Genomic DNA, 27,676 nt, shown 5'->3' on the forward strand with positions numbered 1-27,676 from the left:
ACAGCTTTAGTACATCGTTCCTAGAAGAAGATGCTTTGGTGAATGATGTAGAGTCAAATACCCACTATTTTTCTGGGAATGGGGGGAAGGGGAGAAGAAAGAAAGAGACTGCTTTGTGTCCACTGAAATTTAAGGTGCTAAGGCTGCAATTTAATTTCTGGTTTAGGATTCTCTTGAACCGAAAATTTACGTTGTTGATAAACACGACGACATTTACTTACATATTTTTTTCTCCTAATTGTAATCAGTGCTGGTACAGGAAATTACGTCCGAGTCAAGGGCAAAAAATGACAAGTGCAATTTGAAGAGCAAAATCTGTCAATCTGTCCTAAACTCATGTGATGTGCACACAGTAGCACAATACACTACACAAAAATTCATGTGCAACTTTTCAGCCATAATAGATAGATGTCTTAATATAATATCTTTCCTAGAGATGACGAAAACACAACAGGAAGGAATGAAGAAACTACCAGTAAGTGCAAAATAAAGTCGCTGCATCTAACTCAGAAACAGTTCTTAAATCTCATGCTGTAACATCACAACAATGAAATGGCATTTTCGAATCATGTGATATTTACATTTTAACGCATTTTATTTTCATTCTTATCAAGAAAGACAAAATTTCTTAAGATTTCGAATATTTATTATGAGATATAATTTTTCCACTAAAAGAACATATTCTTTTGACGGAAAATAAAAGCTTCAGAATTATATACCTGCAGTGCTCGGGAAAAGTGACATAGGTCAGTTTCCACAAACCTTTTTTGATAATTTATTGACAACTTACACTGGTTTATGTCGATTTGATTTTTTTTGTATGAATTATTGTAATGGGAGGAATACTTATGTATTTTTTTCCAAGCGAGCAGATGTTCCGTAAGTTGTCAATAAATTATCAAAAAAGGTTTGTGGAAACTGACTTGTGTCACTTTTCCCGAGCACTGCAGATATATATATATGCATGGAGATAGAGAAGAAAATATTTAGAAACAATTGAAAAAAAGATTAAATTAAATGTACTTACAAACAGTCATTGCTGAACAATGAAATATTGGTAAAAACATTACATAAGCTCTTTTCAATGGTACTATTTTGTGAATTCGTTTCTGAATAACTGTAACCTATATTTAAATTAATCTTCTGATCGAACCTAGAACACAGTAAAATCACTGTCAGGTGGAGTCTTCAATTAGGATTTCACGAAATTTAATAACAAACATTCAATTTTCAAATTATAGCATTTATTGCGTGAGATATTCTCAATATTATATAAAGAAGAAAAGACTTCTGCATTGAGTTACTTCTTGTAGAGCAAATACTTTTGCTTCTGACGTTATCATATTTAAATATTGGCAATGGATTTTTACTTTAATATAAATGCAGTGACACGTAATACTCATATTCATAGATTTCATTTTGTAAGAAGTAACAAATTGGAATACAAATCAGCAGACAATACAACCATTCTGAACCATCTACCAAAAATCCAAACACTTTACTTCTGACACAAAATAACAAGATACAGTAAAGATAACTGAAACAATGACTTATTTTAAAGATGTCATGAGTAGATTAAAAGGATGTCTCTAACTCATTCTTTTTCTAGTACAGCACATTACAAGCTCTTGTTACTTCCATTTTTGCATTCGATACAAATATATTCTTCCATTTAAGTCTTTTATTCGTGTTGAAAATATCTCGCATAAGTTTTCCTTATTGTATATGATTATAAGAAATTTGCAGCCACAAAAATGTTTGTTGGAATCCTCTGCTTATTCTCACTTACTTGTGTCTGTGAAAGTATAGGCTATCTTTCTTTCGAAGCATAATACAGTAGTGTTTTATTATTAAAACAGATAAAGAACAAAGACTTCATAAAATTATTTCTGAGGTAACTTAAAACCATATAAAGATGTCATTCTACAAAACAAATTTACAAATAGCATTATGGTAACAAGCATTCTGAAAATAAATTTTGATCTTAAATACCTTGTAAAAACTTCTCAAAACAGCATTCCAAAGTGAAGCCTGAGACATCAGTAAATCAATGTTCTCCTCTTCAAACTCAATTTTACATATCTAATCATCTTAGAAAGATCAGAAATTTGACACTAAACATAATATCAATAATATCTTATCTTTCTTACAACATTATCTCAAACGTTATGTAAACTGAAACAGTTTTAAAAAGTGATCTTAAAATTTCGCAATGTAACACATTATGTGTAACTTAAATTCCTACAAGTTCAGAAATATTTTCTACATTCTTAAACTGTGTTGCAAGCGCAAACTACATTGCTATCCTCGATGACCAACGCAATCCAAGAGTATAATTCTTTCGAAACTTATCGTCAATAACCTCAGCTAACTTCATGGCTTGGACTTTTCAATCCAATTCATCTTCAGAGTCAAAATATACCATACAATTTCAATAGTTAACAGAATTAAAGTTCTATGTGAAAAACTGTAAAATTAGAATTACATAAAAAAATGCATACAGTAAGTCCTAGCTTATCATTATAGCTACATTATGAGAAACTGTGATGTTGAATGAATAAGTAATAAACATACATTATTTTTCAAACTGAGAATAACTGAAATTAAGTTAAACTGTTACCTCAAAATTTCCCTTATTTCACTAATAACAACATATTTACATACATTTAAATACTAAATATAATTTGAAGTAAAATGTACACTAAATAATGTTCAGCATTGGTATAATATTACCAAATGAGTGAGCATGCTATGGTTAGAGAACAATGCAACAAGGGGAACACGTTTGTGATTCCTGAGTTATGAAAGTATCATATTATGTTAACAAGTATTGGAAAATGGGAACAGGCAGTATCACAATAACGATTTTTGGGAACCAGAAATGAAGCTTAGAGTTGAGTATATAAAAATAAAAATCGTGAAGAAACAATGATAACTGAGGACATACTGTATTGTTAACAGAAGTGTTGAGGATAGTCAACATTAGGCACATATTGATCTAAACATTGAAATGAATTTCAATTTATAGTTTCAACAAACCCATGCTGCATTCTGTTTTTAGACAAAGCAAGATGTAAATGTACAATATAATAAAATATTACAAAAAGTGCATTTCAGAACCCTTCTATATTAAAAACAGTACATACTCGGAAGTTACTGAAAGGCAGCAAAGATTCAAACCAAACCAGATCACTGACCACAAACCATAGTATGTTTGTGTATTGTTTCAGATTGGTTTATCCCCTCATGAGGATTACCCAAACCAAATCACAATGGCAACTGAAGACCATGAAATGAACAGAACTTTACGATAACCACTGTAAAACCTGATGCACAGTAACCAACATGTGACTGAGTCATTTTTTTTCTCAGAAATGCAACATTATAATCATTATTGTGTTTTTGTCTTCCCTACTGAAGCAAATTAAATTTGTTCAATCGATCTATCCTCCATCACTCAAAGCACTTAATCAGAATCAGAGCCACTTGAGGATGATTCGCCCGAATTATTCTCATTGTTGTCTGCTTCTGAGTCACTTGAATCACTGGAGTCATTTGAGTCACTACCACTATCTGATGACGATTCATCATCAGAACCTGATTCCTGTAAGGAACAGAACAAATTTTCCTTTAACATACATTCACACAATTATTATTATTATAAAGGCCACTTTTGATATGTAACTGTGATTAGAATGCATTAAACTCAGATTAAAAAGGAACAATTAAAGATCTGAGAGAACGTCAATATGTTGCCCTAAGTGGTCCATGACTACCATACTTACCATAGGATCTGAGATTCATGGTTTCAAACTTGGATGAAGACAATGGCTTTTTATGACAAATAAAAATGGTTTCCTTCAGAAGAAAAATAAAGCTGGGAGGTCTATATCGTAAATTTTCTGCACGTAAATGAATCCTACTCTTCAACATGAGGGCTCCAAGCAAAATTTAAAGGTCATTTCTCATCCACGTAAAAATTAAATTATAGTAGTAGTAACATAATGAACCTGCATGTTTGACCTAACTGTATTTAGAGTTATTATCATAAGTAACCCTATTGTAATTGCAACTTCAATTAACTTGTAATGCCATATCCAGCATTTGTAAACACTTAGGTAGATAAACAAATTCACATAGAATGGACATAAATCATGGAAGTCTACACATGCATCCTTCCCATTAAAATCAGTAAAGACTTTGTCTAAATTCAGCCAAAGAAAGAATTTCACCTGCTGGTTATCTGAGTTGCCTTCTTTACTTTCTGCACTGCTTTCTTCATCATCATCATCGTCGTCATCTTCCTCATTATCATCTTCAGAATCTGAATCATCAGAACTATCCTCTTCTTCCTTTTTCAAGCTAGCTTTCTGAAGAGAATAATCTTTGAGCTGCTCCTGGGATAAGCTCTACAAACAAGACCGCATATGCAATAACATTTAGTAAACACTTTATAGATACATTCAATGCAATAAATAATCTCCAATGTACACACAGTATTATCTCAGTGCAGCGGACTTCAGTTTAGCGCACTTTTCAGTTTTGTGTACATATTTTAAATAATATATACGGAGATATTTAATTTTTACATCATCATTACTTCTGATCATTTCATTATTATGGACAAATATTGTTAAACTTGAAAGTTGATAATTTTCTTTTAACTCTTACATACTTATTAGGTCCACTAAGTTAGCTCTGTGGTAGCGCGTCTGCCTCCAGATTAGCTGGCTCGGGTTCGATTCTCAGCAGGGTCAGAGATTTTCATGTAAAATTTATACCTCAAACTAAGGGTGATGATGGTGCACAACTTCTAATTACTAAATTGTGCATTAATATGCCTGGGTTAAATCCCAAATCTCTCTGCAGTGTATATGAAGGAAGACATATGCCACTGTTGATAGTGATTCGTCTGTCAGATGGGGATGTTAAGCCTGGCAGCCTCCCTGGTGCTATTCGACAGGAGTAGGCTACATGCCGGCACCGGGTTTCTCTTCTCCCTTCCTCAACTTCATCATCATCCTCACCCATTCCCTACACTATACTTACACATACACTCACCCTAGTACACGACATAATTCTTGACAGATACACATCATGCATAGCATGGCCCACCGAAGTGGTGTGCAACTTGAAAATGGGTCACAGTCCTGCCACCTATCGCAGTATGCTGAACCCGAATCACGCAAGTGAAGTGGGTAGGCATTAAATACACACACATACATCCTTATTATTGGTTGTATACATATAAAGTCTGATAAGTGTAATATGTTAACTAGTCAACGATGTATGCAATGGAGGAGGAAAGGAACTGGCCACCCAACCCCATTATCTCCTGGCTTAATTGCCTAATGTGTGTCACTTGTGTTATTAATGCCAGTTATGAGGTTCAAACCTGTCTTCGGACAAATGATTAAACAACAACAATAACAACATCTGTATTTTATCAATTGTTGGTTGCAGATTTTATGTATTATGTTTATCTCTTTTTATTTGAACATGTTGACTGGAAACCTAGTGTTCTACATAAAGTGTAGCATCTGCATGGATATATTTGTCCTACATTGTTCCTAGCAAACGTGACTCGATTCTCATGTCATTGGGTGAAACTTAATAGTTTGTAGAAGATGAATTATTGAGACAAACAAACCACAGTTAAGAACTATTTAAAATTTTGATGACTGTACTGTGGTACCATGTATAAATTATTTGAAAGTGGTATTTTTTTAACTTAAATAATTTCTTTGTGTTATGTAATTTAAAAATTGAGAGATCTGAATATTATTGGTATTTTTGTATCTAGACGTTGTGGATTTCTTCAGTATGCTGAATCTTACATGGACTCTAAACATAGCTGCAGTAAATGAAAAGTAATATTTTTTTTTATCCAATGCCACTATGTTGTCTTTTCGACATTTCGATGTTGTGGAATAATTACGCATTATCTAATGTAAAATCAAAACAACTTTGTTTGGATAAAACTTCTTTTTTTCATTATAACATACTTTTTAAAATAACGTATAAAATAATATTATTTTCTGATGTACGTTATACTGAGATTTCACTGTGTTTCTGTACATTCACATATGCGATAATACTTCGTCATATCACATAAATCAAAATGACTTCTGCATAAAATTATATTCTCATGTCGGATTTTGAAGTCGCACTTGCCTAAAGCATATTTCAATTCGAGAAAAGATAAGAGACATAAGACAAGAACAGTAGCTATTTGAATGCAACTTGGTGAAGAGATAGGATTTTGGAAAGATTCAAATTTGGCATATTTGAAAACAGTAATCCATATTTTCTTTCAGAAACTGAAGAAAACGATAAAAGTCATTAGTAAGAAAAAACACGCAAATTTTACTAAAATGAAACAGACCATATTTTATAACATAAGCCACTCTCTTGCTTAATTCTCTGAAAAAAAGATAATTAAATTAAATAGTGCATATTCTCTCTCCTAGTAACATATCATTCAAAGAACTCTGAAATTTCTCTTCAAGCACTTTGTGGTGACAAGTTTCCTATTTGTTTTGTATCCCATTATGTTTTCCCGTGCAAAAAGGCCCAGAGTCAGTGAAATCACTTTCAACAACAGATACTTATCTGCTCTGTCTAAAATATTTCCATTTTTTATTAAGCATACCGTGTTTGATGGTCACAATTAAGTCACAATGGCCAAATACAGTATCTAAACATTAACGACTGTTTTATAAATTCATCTCAGAAGAAACATTCTCTTAATTCCAGCTCCCATAGTGCTTTTCAGATATAAATTTCAGAAGAAGAAAAAAGAGAAGGCACTACACAATAAAATATGGTAATAATCCTATGGCTAACTTCTTTAGTTATACAGATCTTCATTGTTTACCTTCAAGAACTTCTCATAATCCCTGATATATTTCTGCTTAATATCATTTAGACGTTTGCGATGTTTTGCTTTGTCTGCATCAGGAAGCATTTGCCAATATCTCGGAGCCTCCTTTTCTCTGTTCTTTGGATCAATGTGTGATGCATCTGTCATAAAAGTCTTCAAAAATAGTTGATAAGCATTTCTGAAACACAAATACAAAATTTCATATCACTATGTAGTCCTTACTTGTTCAGCATCTTCAAAGTGAGAGATAGAATTCCAATCATTACTGGTAAATTCATATTAAATTATACTTAATAATTTAATGTCTACTTAAAGCATTTAACATTGTTCTACGTGTAAAACTTAAATATACAGTAAATATAGACAGATAAAGTTCAAGTAACAGCAGTAATACCAGCGGAGAGTGACCATGATGAGATTAAGGAATGTAAGTCTCTAATTTTAGTTCTGTAGTTAGCCTGACAGCACTACTGAATGCTTTGACCTACTAGTTACTTTCTTTCACTGCACAGTCTCCGCTCCCACCTGTACACAACTGTAAATATACAAAGCATGTTCACAACGAGAGTTCCAATTGCAAATATTGCTGCTGCTGAGCTATGATCACGATTTTGTACATGCACGCTGAGTTCCTTTATCCGATGCCAAGTCATAGACGCCATTTAGGGACAATCACATGATGCTAACGTATTTTCTGAATGTTTAAAATCTTCTCAGGAAATTTTCATTTACACTCAAGAGTTCAATATCCGAAATTGAGTCAATTTCTCGCCTGATGTTTTCTTTTAGTTCTTCCAATGTATGGGGGTTTCTTGAATACACTTTATCTCTCAAGTTCCCCCATAGATAAAAATCGCATACAGTTAAATCAGGGCACAGTGTTACTCTTCGCTTTCCATTGTGAATCAACCATGTTTCCCTAAATTTATTCACAAGTCTTTGCACAGTTTCTCTGTGTGGGATAGGTAAACCAGGAAATTGTGTTTCAAATCGCCTTCTAACTTCCCTACAAGAGTTTGTTACCACATATGTGTCACAGATAAAAATCCTTTGTGATAATGTGTAATCGTGTCGAAGCATATGGAAAACTGCGCAAGCACATGTAACACTCGTAACTTAATTAGCACTTATAACTCGTACATTTATATGCATGAAACAGGAACAAAACAAACTAGATAATGGCTTCAGTGCGACTGCTGTTCACTCACACAACCTGCTGTTGCCACAAACACGCGCAAATCTTACACGTGGGTGGTGGGAGTCCCAGCTGCAGGGGTCATTATAACTGTTTCAGCAGAAGTCCGAGATGCTGCAGTCGGAGTGCAAGATGCCGTGCGCTGGCCGCAGTGTGAAAGAAAAGCACTGTATATTCCACACAGAGTTCCACAACCTTCTCCTCCAGAAGAAAAGCACTTATTATTATTGTTATTTCATTATTGCCATTATTATATTATTTATTGATATTATAAAACTATTTTATACTTGGCCAGAATAAAGCACCGACTCAAGAAATACTCGACTAAGTAGTAATTCTTACTGCCTGTGATTTCTTTTTAGTGCATATGTTGTTGTTGTTTTCTAATACCAGGCGTTTGACAATAAAGTCATTTGACCTCTTGCACTCCAATATTTTTCAAAGATATTATCATGACCAGCCACTGAAGCACAGATTTTGAGGAAAATATGGCAAGTTGTAGCCGATTTAAGTGAACACCATATTTTAACATTTTGGTGGCTACTTCATTCACACACAACCCCCAGAATGTCTGGAGGACCACACCTGCTGTTGGTCGACGGGTCCATTGGACCTAGCTGGGAGATCTTGTTGATCACCAGCTTTCCCTCCTTAAGCCACTGGAGGACGATTTTAGTGCCATAGCAGGTCAGCACTAGGAGCAGAAAAGTAGAAAGAGGAGGAAGGAAAGGGAAATGAACCCCTAGGCCTCGAATGCTCTAATGCCGTCGGGGTCGAAGAAAATAAGAGTTCAGTCAGAGGACTGGATAGGAAAGGGTAAAGAGGAAATTAGGTATTGGTTAGAGGAAAATTATACCAAATTCAGTCATTAACTCATCAAGCTGACCAGTGCTAATTGATGAGTAGCCCCTCCCTTTAGTTCAGCTTGTAAAATTATGCTTTAGTGCATATTTAAGCAAGTTTAACTGCATAAACTTCTGCAGTATAGTTATTACATAGCAGCAGCTGTAACAGTAGTAAAAGTATTACTTACACAGGTGGAGGCTCTGGTTCCCCTTTATATAATGTTTTCTCTTCAGTTATTTCCCTATTCTTTTTCTTTGGTTCCTATAAAAAAGAAAACTAAATAAGTTTGTGCTTTTGCATTCATTATTTTATTGTAATAAAACACCAGGTTGGATGAGCATTCGTGGTATTTCAATAACAATAAAATTGGTATTAAATACAAAACAGACCACGAAATATGGGAATGAAGACTTGGCTATGCAAAAATCATCTGAACTCAAGGGTACATAAAACCAGTTTAATACTGAGACACGACTAAAATGTTACAGACATTAAAGTGAAATTATTCAAGCAGCAGCGTAGCAAGGAATTTAAGATGGAGAGGCCAAGTTTTGGAAACATCACTTGGCAAATTTATCCATAACTTACATGCAACATATTTAAAATACAATTACTCTTTAATACCCGAAATTTAAAATCAATTTAGACTCCCCAAATGTTGTTATAAAACTGAATCCATTTTCCATCATTGCAGAGTGAATCAATAAACACTGATCCTAAATAAATTACTTAAACTAGTTATGTGTTGAGAAAGGTAGCTTCATAATTTCTTTGAAACTCATCAGTCAATTTAAAATAACCTGTCAGCAGAAATATAAAGGATTTGTTATTCTAAATATTGGTCACTTTCAACAGAACAGTCAAATGATAATTTTCTTTCAGTGTCGCACTTGCAACATCAATGGTGGATTGTTTCTTCATGCTCTAAATCTAATATAATTTTAAAATATGTCTTGAAAAAAGGGGTAGCGGTTTCTGCCCGAAGAGCCTCCATTGCCTATGCCACTGTATTCAAAAGATATGTATTTTCGAAAACTGAATTCATTTAGCATTATGTTTACATGTATAGCACAAAAAAAAAAAAAAAAACTATGCTCTAGAATTCTCCTACAGGTGTTAAATAAACAAGGACTTGGTAACTGGTGAGTTTTAGGTAATATCTCACAGTTGCATTTCTTACCTTAACAGTATCTGTTACTGGTTTGCTTGTAATTACCCTTGATGAGGTTGCCTTGCGTTTGGGCTGGTTATTTTGTAATTCTTCTTGGCGTTTATCCTCTGGTAGAGATTCGAGGTATGTTGCATACTCCAGCTTATATTGATCAAGCATCTGGTCAGTAATAAAATAACAAATTAATAAAGAAACATAAATCAAGAATATTTACAACAAGAACAGTTTAATTTCTAGTAGATCTTGTGATGTTTATGATGAATGAGATTGTTGTGAGGTATGTTTCATTTCCTTTCGACATTCTCATACCAACTTTCTTTATAATTTTTCTTATCATCGTCTCACATATTCTCAATAAACTTTGCAATTAGAAAGAAACATTGATTATTACAACCATGGCACTTCACCTGACATATGTAAAATTAAAACCTTTCGTACACAATTCTTCTCTCTTTAGACCTGAGAAAAAAAAAACTTGAAACAAAGACCAATTTCATCATGTAAGATTTCTAGGTTCTAGAATTAATGCCTACAATATAATATGCATTTCATGAATTCACAAATGTATTAACTTGTAATGATGGAGATAATTTTTTTTAATGATGGCTGTAGTTCAATGATGCATATGACCAGAATATTATTTCTCATTAAATTAACTGAAATGTCTTGAACGGTTAATGAGCAGTTAATATGAATAACAAATAAAAACAAAATACTCTATATGTTTGTAGCTAATGAAATGTAATGTATTTAAAACAACCTACTAAAAAAAATGTAATGTACAAGTACCAATCAAAAAATAATGCACCACATTTTGTTTCAATGCATCTTAATGCTCAATGCACAGAGGTAGGACCTAAACTTCCCACCTCTATTCAAATTAAGTTTGCTCAGTTTCCACAAGTGATGTAATTGTATCACTCATTCAAGATGGCTGCTGTTCTCGATGTTAGAAGCAACATACATTTTTCAACTACAAGAAATGGATTTGGAACACCTCAAAATCTGTGCTTCAGTGGTTGACCATGACAATATCTTTGAAAAATATTGGAGTGCAAGAGGTCAAATGACTTTATTGTCAAACACCTGGCATTAGAAAACAACAACATTTTTCAACCAAATTCCAAATGTAACTATGTATTGCTGTAATGTATTCTTTGTCTTATAGGCAACCTCCATCCAGTGGAAGATTATAAAAATAAAATTCCTGGTGTATGACAATGAGAGTGGAAATCATCCATAGTAAACTACAGAAATAATACTATCAATTGCAGCACAATCAATTACTGACCAAAGAGGACATCTGGCAAAGTCTGCAGTCTGCATTGTCTCTCCAATTGGTAAAGCAAGTGTGTGTGTGTGTGTATTTTTTTTGTTGGTTATTTAACGACACTGTATCAACTACTAGGTTATTTAGCGTCGATGAGATTGGTAATAGTGAGATGGCGAAATGAGACCCAGGATTCGCCACAGATTACCTGACATTCATCTTATGGTTGGGAAAAACCTCGGAAAAAACCCAACCAGGTAATCAGCCCAAGTGGGGATCGAACCCGCACCCAAGCGCCTTAACCGACTAGCTACGCCGGTGGCTGTGTGTGTATTCAAAGGTATGTTTGAAGTGAGTCATGAGGCAGCTAACAGATACGCACAAGCATAAGCTATAAAGCCATTTGTGGCGAACTGTTGGAGCAATATGAAAAGAAGAAAGAATCATGAAGAGATGAAACATGACTTCACCATTTTGAACTAGAAACCAAGCGGGAATCAAACAGACTGAGATTCACGTGAATTTACAGAAAAACTGTGGCACTATTTTCTGAGACTTGGTACAACTACTGGTACTTGTCAAATTATCTTTCCAAAAGCAACTACCATTAATTTCAATGCACAGTGAGTACCCTGAAAAAATTTCATTCCCAGGTGTATTGTGTTCAACCATATTGATAGAAGAAAGATATTTTGTTGCTGCATGACAATACATGGCTGCATGTCAGCACAGAAAGCATGTGATCAATCACCTGATTTATAACTGAAAGGCTCCCTCCAGAACAAAGTCTGAAGAAGGTAACTCCCTTACGACAGTTGCTAAACAGTGACTCAGAGTTTGATTGTCCTGGTTGCAGTTGTGTAAGGGTACTAAAAACAACAAAAGTATGTGGGAAAATGATGGTTTGTTCTTACAGGATTTAGAGATACACTGTCAAGATAGCAAGGTTGCACAATTAAAGGAGACTTTTACTTTTGCGGGGACCCTCATATTGTTACACCAATCATTAAACTGTAGAAGAGACGAGAAAAAATAAATATATTTAAGACTTAAGAGAACTTAGTCCTTTCATTATAAATACTGCTATTACTGGTAAAAATTTATATATGATTACAGATGAGGAAAAACAATTTTTACATTCTGCACAGTGTCATAGATGAAAAAACATTTCACGTCTCAGAACTACGTATTGACTCCATCAGGGAAGGGAAGGGAAGAGAAGGTGAATCTAACTACTGGATCCAGAATAAAAAACCGCTCTGGGTAACAGGACTCCAAAAATAATAATTTGCCTTTTAAGTTTTAAAAGAGGCAATGAACTTACATGGTTTACTTGCTCCTGGTACTTTTTCTTTTCATTTTCACTCATTGATTTCCATAGTTTTGAGATCTGACTCATTCGTTCCTTTGGTGCCACCTGTTTTATCTGAGGGCTCACTAGCATTATGCGTGAGAATAAACTGTACCCTGAATTTGGTGGTTTCTCTGGTTTTCCTGCCACCCTATAAACAAAATAATTAAGATACCATAAGTCATTTTCTCTATATACAGTATATTTCTTAAAAGCTCAGTTCCATATCAGGTTAGCAAAATTTCTTGAAGGAAATTGGGATCATATGTATGGTTCAGTTCCATATCATGTTAGCAAGATTTCCTATAGGAAAGTGGGATCATCATCTATTTTAACCATTACTTTGTAACGAACTTTTGGATATGTCAGATTCTTTTGTAATATCCCTTATGGACACCTGTGGGCTTTGAACAAAATACGGCTGTCTTCGTTCTGGATGACGTTTAAGATACAGTCTGCAAATATCTCAAGAATTTTTCCTGCACTTTTCATAAATAAGGATTATATCCACATTTTCATGATGCAGTGTCTTTTAGTAACAAACAATTAAATGCCATGAAAACAATTATGTTGTGCCCAGAGAAAAATCATAGCCTACTTAATATGTATACTGAAATTTACCTTTTCAAAGTTACTTTCCCACGAAATAACTAAAAAGATACACATATTTTTTTAGATAATATTTTGTTTTGTTAATAAAAGGTATGGTATTTCATGCTTATACGATTTGAATCAGGATGAAGAGCGCAAAAATTTATGCAACGAAATATAGGATGTCCCATTAAAAAAAAAAATATCACTTTGCATTGCTACAAATTTCTGTAACACCTGGTATAACTGCCAACTACTCCAAACAGTAGGCTTTGGTAAATTCCAAAATGTAAATGCATGCACGCAGACACACCATTGTGAAAATAGGTTCAGGAAACTTCAAAATATGTATTACTACTGTCAAACTAGAGCTTGTTTAGGTGAGGGGTTTGGACTTTTTCTATTGCTGGTTGTCACAATCAAAAAATTAAGACACAACGTTTCGAAGGGTGGTTCTTCCTTCGTCTTCAGGTGGAAGGAAGGAGAGAAAGGAAAAAACCTACTGTTGGGATCGTTACGTACAGCTATTCTGTATGACTGATCGATTGATTCCTGGCTTCGGTGGAGATTCTAATTAAGAAAAACCTGAACCACATAACGATCCCAACAGTAGGTTTTTTCCTTTCTCTCCTTCCTTCCACCTGAAGACGAAGGGAGAACCACCCTTCGAAACGTTGTGTCTTAATTTTTTGATTGTGACAACCAGCAATGGAAAAAGTCCAAACCTCTCACCTAAACATTAATGATCCACCATTGCTTTCCAACCTCTCATTTAGATCAAACTAGAGCTTACTATTTTCTTAGTTTTCTTTTTATACTAGAATCAAGAAAGTAAAAACTGGAAGAAACTAAATGTACAATAATTACCCAAATTTCATATCTGATATATTTATGGGCTGACTACCACAATGAACTTCAATTATGCAAAAGAATGATTCTAGTATTTGTTAAATATGGAATAGAAAGCAGTCTTAACACCTGTTTTTAAATTTAACTTACTTATGGCTTTTAAAGAACCCAGAGGTTCACTGCCGCCCTCACATAAGCCCACCATCAGTCACTATCCTGACCCAGATTAATCCAGTCTCTATAATCATACCCACCTCCCTCAAATTCTTTTTAATATTATCCTCCCATCTACGTCTCGGTCTCCCCAAAGGTCTTTTTCCCTCTGGTCTCCCAACTAATAATCTATATGCATTTCTGGATTCGCTCATAACAGTAAATATAAATGTGTTCTGTGCAATATCATGTAAATAAGATCTCTATTATTCTATCCCCAAGTAATAGAGTGCATATACATCAAGTAGGGTATAATAAATAATTTCCTTCTGTATTTTTCGAATTACAGACATGCAGGCAATTAAGTTAACATACATTTTATATGCACTGAAAATATTCAACCTACATTGCAGGTAATGTAAAAACCGATGTACAATCATCTCACCTTTCCTTTAGGTTCTTCTCTTCCTTGGTGAGAATAGCCTTCACATTTGATGGTACGAAGTTAGGATTCTCTGACATATAAGCTTTCAGTTCTTCCTGTAAACCATGATTGAAAGTTTGTAGATGAATAAAATTGTCACAGCAACATAGATAAAATAACGAAATGAACTGGATTTATTAATGTCTACATTGTGAAATCTACAAATGACAGTCTGCTTAAATTTTCGTATACCTGCGGAAAAATATTGAGGTATTATTATATCCTCTTTATAATAACATCCAAACACCTTTTTTCCCATCGGTATTGAGAGTTGCCATTCTGTACCTTCTTTATAACAGGACAAAACTATATCTATATTATACTATACAGAATGGTATTAAATGCACCACTTTTTATTCACTTATTTCACAAAATGTTTCGAATATGGATAAGTGCATGTGTTTACAGAGAACACACAAGAGAGCTGGCTGGCCAACTACTAACTTATATATATATATATATATATATATATATATAATTAAGTCTGCATTTGGTGCATTATACCGCTTAATTTAATATGAAAAAGAGTCAGAATGAAGCCTTTGGGGGGGGGGGGGAGACAATACCAAGAGAACAAATACATACTTGGTACTTTGCTTCCTCTTCCAAGGCCCAATTGATCCAAACAACTTTCTTCTTATCACTCATGCTCCGCCATTGTTCTCTACACCTTTCAAGCAATTCTGTCCTATCAAAATCTGGATCATTTTTGTGTCTATTCTCCTTATCTGCGTAGAACAACTACAAGAGAAGTACACATATTAACACAGGTAATTTTTCGTTCACGTCATTCAGACACAGTCTATAAATCTGTTAACAGACATCATTGGAGGGGAGGGGCTTACAGGTGAAATGTGTCCCCCCAAATAATTTTGTCACAGTATGTGTTTCTAAACTACAATACAAAAAAAAAAAAAAAAATAATGAAGACGAAATAATTTGGAAAATGTGTGTGTGTGTTCCTATTCAGTTTCTTTGAGTTTAAAATGGATAGATATTATATTTGTCATGTTTAACATATCATCATTGATTTTATGAAATCGCCTATTTGACAGTACAGATCATAATTTTTCAGGAGAAAGAAAAAATTAATTAAATGTCAATAGGCCTACACTAATCCTCGATATTGTCACCATAATCACCAACGTTTTCTACTGAATTAACTAATATTCTTCTGTACATAGGAGGTTTCATAAAATAAACGACGATATAAACTAAGTGACATTATCTTTTAAATGAAATATTAATGTTGTTAGTAAGCTACTGTAAAGAACAAAAATGGGATTGTCTGCTACCAAATCAACTTTCGGAAATGTTTTTTAAAGTTTTACGAATCTCAGAAAAGTTAAATCATTTAAATGTTTTTTTGTTGATGTAATATTAGCTGGATGATGTCAATCCAAATTAAAGAATGTCACAAAATGATCCAACAACTTCAAAAACTACAGAAAAGAATTCAATTGCAATGGATACCTGCACATTGCAGAATTGCTGGAAATGAAACTGCTGACTTTCTTGCCAAAAAAGGATCCAATTTAATTCAGAATACAAATACAAGCCTACCTTTTACATCCGTCAAAAGACTAATTAAAAATAAATATAAAATCAAGCAAAACCAAGCACTATGTACCAAAGCCAAAGATAAAAAATGGAGCATTTTAATAAAAAAACCAGAAATTATTCCAGAAATCCCACGTAAATCTGCAGTAGCAAAATTCAGACTGCTTACAGAACATGATTATTTGGCCAAACACTTGAATAAAATAGGAATTTACACAAATCCAAATTGCCCTCTATGCAACAAAGAAGAAGAAATGACTGAAGATCATCTCATAATCTGTGAAGTTTTACCTGATGGATCCACCACAGAGAAATATTGGAGAGCAAGAACGCTAATGGCTTCGTTGCGAAAGCCCGGCATTAGATAACAACAACAACATATTAGCTGGAAAGTTTAAGCTGATCCTAATTTGGAACCAAAATTTGAATAAAAAAAGAATACGACTATGAAACATGGGTTGAAGCCATTTTCAATAGAAAAAAAACTTAAAATACAGTAGACTTTTCGTTATTACTGATGTCACAACCAGCTGCAATCAAGAAAGACTTGAACAATTGGAATGTCACAGATCACGTTTTTTTAATACTTACTTACTTACAAATGGCTTTTAAGGAACCCGAAGGTCCATTGCCGCCCTCACATAAGCCCGCCATCGGTCCCTATCCTGTGCAAGATTAATCCAGTCTCTATCATCATACCCCACCTCCCTCAAATCCATTTTAATATTATCCTCCCATCAACGTCTCGGCCTCCCTAAAGGTCTTTTTCCCTCCGGTCTCCCAACTAACACTCTATATGCATTTCTGGATTCGCCCATACGTGCTACATGCCCTGCCCATCTCAAACGTCTGGATTTTAAGTTCCTAATTATGTCAGGTGAAGAATACAATGCGTGCAGTTCTGTGTTGTGTAACTTTCTCCATTCTCCTGTAACTTCATCCCGCTTAGCCCCAAATATTTTCCTAAGCACCTTATTCTCAAACACCCTTAACCTATGTTCCTCTCTCAGAGTGAGAGTCCAAGTTTCACACCCATACAGAAGAACCGGTAATAGAACTGTTTTATAAATTCTAACTTTCAGATTTTTGGACAGCAGATGGATGATAAGAGCTTCTCAACAGAATAATAACACGCATTTCCCATATTTATTCTGCGTTTAATTTCCTCCCGAGTGTCATTTATATTTGTTACTGTTGCTCCAAGATATTTGAATTTTTCCACCTCTTCGAAGGATAAATCTCCAATTTTTATATTTCCATTTCGTACAATATTCTGGTCATGAGACATAATCATAAACTTTGTCTTTTCGGGATTTACTTCCAAACCGATCGCTTTACTTGCTTCAAGTAAAATTTCCGTGTTTTCCCTAACCATTTGTGTATTTTCTCCTAACATATTCACGTCATCTGCATAGACAAGAAGCTGATGTAACCCGTTCAATTCCAAACCCTGCCCGTTATCCTGAACTTTCCTAATGGCATATTCCAGAGCGAAGTTAAAAAGTGAAGGTGATAGTGCATCTCCCTGCTTTAGCCCGCAGTGAATTGGAAAAGCATCAGATAGAAACTGACCTATACGGACTCTGCAGTATGTTTCACTGAGACACATTTTAATTAATTTTTTAATACAATATCCCTAAATTAAAACCTATGACAACAATTTATGTTTTTAAAAAAATTATAAAAATTTTAATACCACCAATAAAATAGAGACATTGACGCCACAGAGCTATCCAATGAATTCAGAGTGATTTTATATTTAGTGCCACATGTTCATTTCGTCACTGTAAGATCAACATTTTTAAGATGAAAAAGGACACTCAGATGAAGGTTTGTGTGAGATAAGACAATAAAGCTGGAAATTCATTAAAGCGAATATTTCTTGAATGAATGCAAGCAATTCTTACACAAATTACCTTAAATGGTGTTGTTGGCTTACGTGGTCCCATTTCTACAGCTGTTCCTGCTTTATGATCCTTGGAAGGCACTGGCTTTGGAACTAAATCTGGATGTTCACGACTGCAAAGAAATAATTTAACAAAATATTTGTTACTGATCCAACATGTGTATGTTTAATTCTCTGTACAGAATGTCCCAAAAGTCACGATCAGATCATATTCTCATGTTTGTTTAGTTAACAATGAGGTAAACTGTAATAGTAAAAATGAAAATAAGTAAATGAAAACAATTATTCAATATGATTACAAGAAATTACATTATTTACAATATGAATACAATTTATATGCATCTGAAGTCTGACTAGTATAATATGTAACTAGTCCGTGATTCATGCAATGAAGGGGGAATGGAACTGTCTACCCTACCCCACCCCATTATCTCCTGGCCTAGTTGCCTCATAACACTTGTAAGATTTAGACCTGTCTTCGGACAGTTGGCTAAACAACAATCTATCAGTGGGTTTGCCATTATTTCCCCTGCACAGTTGCTGCAAGCAAAGCATATGTGACGGGAGAGAAATCTGAACATGCTAGATTCCCATCACACACACATGGTAACTAACTTTAACTTTATCGTTACCAACTAGACCCAAAAATATCTCACTTGATGATATGTGTCAGAGGAAGAACAATTGTTTGTATGCATTTGAAGTCTGATTAGTGTAATATGAGCCATTCAGAGCAGAAGTGGTGTAAGTCAAAAATGGGTAATGAGGGTTAAAGTAAACATTCTGTAAAATATAGCGCAAAGGAGCAATTAATATTCAATTTATTTAAACTATTAGTAGTCAGTGGATAGCAAGAAGGCCATATTAATTGCTACTTTGCGCTGTATTTTATAGAATTTTTACTTTAAACCTCATTACCCAATTTTGCTTTGAACGGCTCATATGTAGCTAATCGGTGATGTATGCAATGGAGGGGGAAAGGAACTGGCCACCCTACTCCATTATCTCTTGGCCTAGTTGCCTCGTAAGTGATGCCGTCTTGATATTACATGTGAGACTCAGATCTCGAACAGTTGACTAAACAATAACAAATAAATATAAAGATTTGTTTGAAGTGAATACTCCTGAACGTGACTTTTGGGCTTCTTTTTTTAAACTAATTTTATCCTAAATGAGAAGGAAAATGCTGCAGTAACTGTAAACTGTTATTGATAACTTATACAACAAACAAATTTTACAACTTATAGGTAAAGTAAATGCAAGATAATATGAAGCTCTGGACTGCGTCACAGCTTGGGCATAACAGCTGGTTTTGTAGCCATTACAAACATTTGAGTTGCACAGTATTTTGTACTGCAGTGCTGCTAAAGTAGTGATGTACGACCGCACCTTTAAATGTGGGGGGGGGGGAACAATGGTTCTGCTACATTTCAGTTGCTTTCAGTGAAGATGTATGCCAAATATATTTTGTATAAGTATTGTAAAATATAAATGTATCTCCGTAACATGCCATGAAGGCACTTGGGGGGCATGGAGGTAGAGCCCCATGCTTTCCATGACCTCGGCACTAGAGCAAGGTGGTGTGGTCAGCACCACGCTCTGACCGCCTTTTACACCCGGGAAAGACCTGGTACTCAATTTTATAGGAGGCTGAGTGAACCTCGGGGCCGTTCTGAAAGTTCGGCAACGAGAAAAAATCCTGTCACCACCTAGGATCGAACCCCAGACCTTCCAGTCCGTAGCCAGCTGCTCTACCAACTGAGCTACCGGCCGCCATGAGTATTGTACATGCATGAATTCATGACCTTAATCAGATAAGGTCAACATTTCAGTGTATCACATACAGCAGAATAGATTCCTCCACTGGCATTTCATCTATTGCACCATTTATCTCTGTCATTTTCCCATAAATTTTGGCGGAAGGTTCACTCCCATTACACCAGAACTGTAGACAGGCTCATGTCAGCAACTTTGTTCATACTATCAGAACACAATGAGTTACCAGCAATGTGTATATACAGTAAAACTAATTTTTACTAAGCCAGGTATAAAATTATTTCACAGGGAACCTTAGCTTTTAAATAATGCTGTACCTGAAAACATGTGGAAAGGAAAATATTTTTACAGTAGTATAAAAATACTTACTAGAATTCCTCGAGTTTTAGTTCATATTCCCTTCTTTGAGCAGCTGCCATGTCAACATACTTTTGCTTCTTCTTGGCAGGTAAGTTTTTGTACATCTCTGCTATGCACTTGGATACACCAGTCTGTCAAACAACATTATGAAAAGCAATGAAGAGTTTTCCATCGTAATGTATCCTCATTAGTCCTCTTAATAAAAACTGTACATTAAGTTCTGAGCTGAGCTTGACGCGTCAGTCATCCAGCTAGTATACCATCTCGCCTAACAGAGTTCACTCCGACAGCATATTATAGATAGCGCCAATTATCCTTTCATTTTTGTACCTAATTTTCCCATTGGCCGGTTGGTTTTGTTAAACAAAAGAGAGAGGGAAGCGAGGTTTCATGGTTACGCTCAGTTATATTTGACTTCACTCAGGAACCAGGACTCGCATAGACATGTACATTCAGGAACTGTCTAGTAAACTTCACTTAGAATTTGCGTCTGTCTTGAAACTACACTTTGCAACTTAAGTTCGATGTGTAAGGTTGTTCCGAGAATAGTGTGTTATTAACTATACTTAGGAATCTACGGGCGTCATGAAAAGTTGTTTGGAATCTATCTTGGGATTCAGTGCTGTGTGATGAGGTTGTATTAGATTTATCATCGGAATAGTTAAATTAAACTTGTGATATTATTTTGATATTTGGTTGTATGTGTTTGCGATATATTGGTGGATCGTGTATGGAAATCACTCGCTGATGATAGGTCTTGGTTTATGTATTTGGGATTGTGTGAGGTTATATAGTTGTGATGAGTTACCTCAAATTGAGATTCCGAGACAGTTTGGTGAAATCGCGATGATTAAAGATCTTTATTGCTTACATCGTAATAGTGCGTGTAATGAAACTAGAATCGTATGGGTCTTGTGATTATTCTAGTACTTACTATTCCAAATTGGTTATCATTACTTTCTACACGGTGGTATTTATGAATCCAAGTGTATTGAGCTTCAGTTGGTATTTAAACGAGTACACGTATTCGAAGTTATCGTCGGTTGTATATCATTTACCATTTCTCTCTCTCTCTCTCTCTCTCTCTCTCTTTTGGGCATCAGGTTGTTTATAGTAGTACAGAGATTATTATTATTATGAAGGAGGTATGTAAGATTAATGTTTAATTGGTTATGTGTACATTGATCAGCTGTGTGACCGCTTTATATTGGGTTATTTCTTTATCGAATACTGAGTCAATATATATTGAACTTGTTAGCTGCATTTTCATGGTGATTGTAATCTAATGGGACACGTATTAAGAGTTATGATACCGGTTGGGCATTGATGTTAAAGTCTCATATGTTGTTGAGTATATATTGCGAGAATGTTCCAGCGGCTAAATGATCTAATAGGTCAGGAACCTACTATTTGGAATTTGTTAAGTAGATTGTATCATGACTGCCAGCTATATTGGCCCAGTTTGCCTAAAGTCTCGATGGTTCGTGATTTGTTTATTGCATATTTGAGATTAATTTGTAATATCTTTTCCTTTCATTCATTTAACTTCATACTTAGATGTTACTTCCATTCAATCGTTCATGTATTTGTTATTCATTATTTGTTACTTATATTTGTTACTGAAAATTCACACTATTTATTAAGTCTTCCACTGCGCATATCCCAATCATCCAATACACCATCCACCTGGCAAATAACACCCCGGTATAATTATTGGTCTTAAATAGTCTTGAGTATAGAGATGTTTAGAGAGAGTTTAATGAGGAAGGTAATTATATTTACTTCAGTTCCTAATATCAGTTTTCTATTAATCATTCATTCCCATGGAATGCAAAGTATGTCATTATTTGTGATTCTTTAAAATTAAGCCAAATGTTTTAATTTTCCCTTCAATGTTATTTTCTCATTATAATTACTAGAAATAAATAGCTTACTTGGTTGATCCTTTACAACCTACCCATAATGTGACCAATTACATGGCATTACACAACTGCAATTTCTTAAATAATGCAGAGAACAATAAGAAATAACTCAATTATATATTCCTAGGCTATAAACACAGAAAGAAGGATTGAGAGAAATATGCCGCATATGTGATGTAATAAAAGTAGCAATAAAATAGTATTTACACTGAAGAGACATATCCTTAAATTCTTTGCACAGAACTGTCATAATTTAAAATATTTACATGACTTGTTTCGAAGTTATTAACACTCACCATTTCCAATCCAGGATTTTCTCTAGCAACCCTGTCTTTCTTCTCTAAATAAAACAGCATGTATGTTGAAAGGGGCCGCCTTGGTAAATCAGGATGTCGATTCTGCATGTAGTACCAGAAAAGCAAACACTCATATAAAATATTATATCACTAGGTATCTTACGAAATACTCTTAGGAATCTCATCAAAACTACACAATGCTGATTATGAAAAAATAAAATTCAATGGATAATGAAATATGAAATTTTACCTGTTTCTGGCTACGATAGAAGTTTGTCCATGGTTTAGAAACCCAGGCCTTTGCATCTTCTAGAACCTCTCTGAGCAATCTGAATCTTCTTAGTCTTTTCTGTATCTTTCCCCACATCTCCCTGCATTGCTCTGCTGAATAGTCACTGAAGCTGATCTGTAAGCAACCATTTCATATATTTCTTACAACAAAATGTGAGCAATGTTCATAATACCGGTATTACTTTCTGAAATAAAATGTGATTTTTAAATATCATATAAAATATCGTCCCTCCTCTGGCAAAATAGCGAAAGTGACAAATAAGCGCCCCTGCACTTAAGGTCTATATTGTACTAAGTACAATATAGATCTTAAGACCTTAAGAGCAGGGGCGCTTATTTGTCACTTTCGCTAGTTTGCCAGAGGAGGGACGATATAATGAAAATGGATTATTTCCAAATTTGTGCATATATCTAGAGAACGAATTTCTCCTATTGGTCTAAGCATGACATCATTGGTATAAATTGAACATTTGGAAAATAAACACCAAGAAAGCAACAAAATAAATCTATATCTCCTCTTGAAATATGATTAAAAAAAAAAGACAATATATTCAGCCTTTTATTTTAGGAATTTTTTTATTTAAAAGGCTGTGGAATACTGATGAGATAACAGAATAATAATTCAGCAACTATTTTCGCAAGTGCATGCACAAACACACACACCAGATGAATCACCTGCACCTTAATGGTTTGCAGATTCCAGTCTTACACTATACTTCATTCCATAATGTCTGACATGAGAAGTAAACATTGCTGACAGAAGAGGAGAGAAGTATAATCGCTATTCAACCAATGGCAGAGGTCTCATTTCATGCTTGTCTTTAAGTTGGACGGATATAGAATGCTTTAGATGCCAAACTTTACACTTGTCTCCTCCTCTGCCAGCAATGTTTACATCCCTTGTCAGACATTATGGAACGAAGTATATGTATGTTAATTAATGCTCTTGTTTTAATGTGGGAACCCCGGAATATTCCACACATTTCTCCTCATCGATTCTATGCCAGTAGTGTCGTAAATGTAGAGCAAAACGAGGCCATCAGTACAGTTGAACCTAACCTATCGTAGGTGCTTACTTCATTAACATTTTAAAATGGAGAAAGTATCTTAATATCAACTGGTGCTAGCTTTCCTTGGTAACCAAATAAAATGCAGATTTGCTTATTCTCAGTTAAAGAATTACACACCCTGGAGGTATAGATATTTCATATCTAACCTTGCATTAAAATTTCCTAGAAACAGGTATCGAAATATCGCAAGCATGCTACACAACTTCATACATATTGCATTTCCTACTGTTTGTAGTACAATGCAATATTAAACATTGGAACCTATTGCTGCATATGACAATGCAAACAAGGAATCAGCATCAAAACTTATAATTCAGTGTACTATGAAATATTCTCACATTTTCCCAATTAAGCTTGTCTGCACGTGAATCAAACCGCAAACTATCTTTCTGGGGAATTTCCTTTTCCATTCGTCTCATCAGTTCCATAAGGTCAGCTTCTGGCCAGTCAGGAATATCTGTAACAGAAAACTTATTAAACAATATCAAAGAAAATAAATCTGAAACAAATATAAGGAATTACTTTTTCACTATCTTTTTCTCCTCCATATCTACAATAATTTTATCTTAAGCTTAATTTTTAAAATACCTAACACAGAACTCACATTATAAATTAAAATATGTAGGTCACCTAACACCTAATATAGAACTTAGAATATAAATTAAAGTATATACCTAACATAGAACTAAGGTAATAAATCAAACTTAAAGTATCTAATTTTTAAAACAACCTGTATGCAACTACTATCTCACCATCATTGGATGGGTGTGTGCTATGGTGGGGAACTATGTCTTCCTCATCTTCAGTTTTTACTAGAACACTCTTTCCTTCTTTAGACTTCTTGCTTCGAGAACTCCCTCCATTTCCTTTGCTAGCTACAGAGGTAAAACTATGACTGGTGCTAGCACCATCACTAGGGCGGATCTTCTTCGCTATGGACTCTGTGGTGGCATCCACAGCAAGGGGCGGAGGCCGCTTTTTCTTAGACACCATTGTCAGACTATTGTGTAAATCACGCCTGTAAAACCAATTCAACAAGTGTATGGTTAGTTTAAAAGTTATAAAAAGCAGATGAAGGAATGGTGAACAGGAGAAGAGTTCGGGGCAGAAGAAGATATCAGATGATGGACGACATTAAGATATGTGAATCATATGCAGAGAAAAAGAGGAAGGCAGAAAATATGAAAGACTGGAGAATGCTGGGTTTGCAGTGAAAGCCCTGCTCTTGGGCAGAACACTATGAATGAATGAATTTAATAAACAGCTCGAAAGTTATAAAAACATTCAAACTGCGAAATTTTGAGCTTGTCATGTAGCTTACTGATTATGATCCAATATGAAAATTCGGTAACAGAGTGCAATAGGACAAAATAGATTACAATACAATAAAACAACATTACACACTGTAATCTATTTACAAGTTGTAATATGATTTGATATATCATTTAGATTGTCTGTTGTTAATATGTTACAGACCAATTATTTAGTCCTGACAGCTCGGCGACGCGAAAGAGAGAAAGTAATAGGAGTAGTGGGGAGAGTTTTGGAGTAGAGATAAGGTCGAGTGGTCAGTAAAGAAATGCAGTACAGCTTAACTGTACTGGAAACACACAGTTCTACCTCATGTGTGACATCCGATCGTTCTGAATGCGACTAACCCGAACACTCCTTGGCATAACTTAATGGACTCGCCTGACCCAGGCGCACATTGTCGGTGACTGTCATGACTAAATAATCGTACTGTACATAGCAAAGTAATTATTTGTTATTCAGTCAATATCTGTAAATATAAATATAAATTCAATGTATGATTCATTCTGTTCATTAAAGTCTTTCATAAGGTCTTAAATTACATTTCACAAGTCAGGCAACTAAACATAATACATATTTTTTTCACGAGTGTTACGTTAATGTTTACATATTTTTCTTTTATAATGAGACTGTATTCCAAAGCATATATTTTAGATTACCCTAAAAGAAATTTCACATGTGTGTAAAAATATTTTAATGAAAATGTTGCTAACTTGGAATTTTCTAAATATAGCTAGTATTTACTTGTGAAGCCAATGAATCTATGAAGTGCTACTTTTTTTAGATCTAGTTGCTCCTGTAATATATTACAGTACGTCTACACATGCAACAAATCCCCACTCTAAAGTGAGTGTATGGTGAGGGGAGAGGGAGGGAGGGGGAGAGAGGGAGAGAGAATATGCGCGTGTCCCCCTCCCTCTCTCTGTACTCACACAAAATCAAAATGAGTGTTTATGCACGGCATAGAAAAATTGTACAAACTTCGTGTCACAATAGATGGAGTCAAGGAAAATTATTTTTAATGATACACCCATGTTCAGAAATTTCATCCTTCGTTACCAGATGCGTCAAATTCCACACTATGTTGTCCTCTTAAATAAGCAATAAGCTGTATATTGTATTCTAATTTATGCTTATGACATTCTCATTTAATCCTGGAGTGCTGCTGTAGTAATGGCATAAGGAAACAACAGAGCGAATAAAAATGCCACGCAGGGAAAATCAGACTCATGCAAATTAATAATTCAACATTAAATACACATAAATGACAAAACCTATTCATAGCTGAAATGTGTGTGGGCAAACGTACACAAAAGCAATTTCATTAGTTTCATAATTTTCCCCCTCAGGTGGGTAATTTCACAGTACAGCTGCTTATTTCATTTAAAAAATACAGATTTTCATAAATAAAAAAAGTATCAGAAGTGATTATAATATACAACCAGATATATGTAGTACAAATGAATTACACGCACATACTCAAGCCACAAAATGTATAACTGGAGTACAATAACTTCGTATTTGAGTGTATTAAGAATTATTTAATTTACCTATACATGGTTACTATAACGAAACAGGTATGTTTAATGTTTATAAATACCAAATTAGTTTACACTAATTTATAAAGTAATTCTTCAAGTTTACTTTTGTAACTTACAAATGTTCGATATGTGTTCGTGTCACAAGGCACACATCAAGACGATAGTTTAGTTCATTCCAATCTAAATCATTTCACCTATAAATCTAAAAATTTCACATAAAAATCAGTTCATCTAAATCATTAGAAAGTGGGAGGGCGTAAACCTTGTCTTTCACAAATTCCCAAAGAAAAAAAAATCGCACAGCGTGAGATTGGGGCTCCTTGATGGCCACCATGCAAGAGTGCAGTTGTTGTCCAATACACAGCAAATCAGCACTGTGGAAGTGTTTCGTTCAGATAATTTCTAACACCCCGGTGCCAGTCATCCTGTTGGATGATGAAGTTCCCTCTGTCCTCATGCAGCTGAGGCAGTTCAACTTAACAGCGCAAAATGCATATCAATATCACAGACAATCATCTGAGCTATTAGCTATTATGTTTGCGTCAGCGAAAAGCATAGTGATACCAGAGATGGTTTTGTTTTATACAACACCAAGTGTCATTTCTTTGTATTAACCCTGTATTTATATCAACATAGCATCTAAGCACTTACGTCCGTGTTACTTATTTGGCAGAGTAGGACTACAGATTTTTGGAGCAAGGAGAAGAGAGGGAGAGAAGCTGTGCATTACTCCTTTTTAGTATTTTGCTACTACTGGTACTATGATATGTCTTCTTGTTGCATAACCTTCCAGACATGTACTGAATAACGTGTCGGAATTATTAATATTTATATGTGATTTTAAGTGATA

General features: G+C 34.6%; 1 protein-coding gene across 4 annotated transcripts in view; it reads right to left on the bottom strand.

The window, feature by feature from the left end:
- Nucleotides 1-1,222: 1,222 nt before the first annotated feature.
- Nucleotides 1,223-27,676, bottom strand: part of LOC138696701 (nucleolar transcription factor 1-A-like) — a 28,532-nt gene continuing 2,078 nt past the window's right edge. For all 4 annotated transcript variants that reach the window (XM_069822006.1, XM_069822007.1, XM_069822008.1 and 1 more), the window contains exons 2-15: nucleotides 24,727-24,992; nucleotides 24,313-24,431; nucleotides 22,864-23,019; nucleotides 22,614-22,715; nucleotides 20,405-20,526; nucleotides 18,270-18,372; nucleotides 15,379-15,534; nucleotides 14,755-14,849; nucleotides 12,690-12,867; nucleotides 10,105-10,254; nucleotides 9,112-9,185; nucleotides 6,878-7,061; nucleotides 4,233-4,409; nucleotides 1,223-3,604 (exon numbers count right to left, since the gene is read on the bottom strand). In XM_069822006.1, coding sequence (XP_069678107.1) covers nucleotides 3,467-3,604; nucleotides 4,233-4,409; nucleotides 6,878-7,061; nucleotides 9,112-9,185; nucleotides 10,105-10,254; nucleotides 12,690-12,867; nucleotides 14,755-14,849; nucleotides 15,379-15,534; nucleotides 18,270-18,372; nucleotides 20,405-20,526; nucleotides 22,614-22,715; nucleotides 22,864-23,019; nucleotides 24,313-24,431; nucleotides 24,727-24,967 — 1,995 coding nt within the window. In that variant the 5' untranslated portion in view covers nucleotides 24,968-24,992 and the 3' untranslated portion in view covers nucleotides 1,223-3,466. The remainder of the gene's footprint in view (nucleotides 3,605-4,232; nucleotides 4,410-6,877; nucleotides 7,062-9,111; nucleotides 9,186-10,104; nucleotides 10,255-12,689; nucleotides 12,868-14,754; nucleotides 14,850-15,378; nucleotides 15,535-18,269; nucleotides 18,373-20,404; nucleotides 20,527-22,613; nucleotides 22,716-22,863; nucleotides 23,020-24,312; nucleotides 24,432-24,726; nucleotides 24,993-27,676) is intronic.

The sequence above is a fragment of the Periplaneta americana genome, chromosome 3 (assembly GCF_040183065.1).
Source record: "Periplaneta americana isolate PAMFEO1 chromosome 3, P.americana_PAMFEO1_priV1, whole genome shotgun sequence".
NCBI classification, from domain to species: domain Eukaryota; kingdom Metazoa; phylum Arthropoda; class Insecta; order Blattodea; family Blattidae; genus Periplaneta; species Periplaneta americana.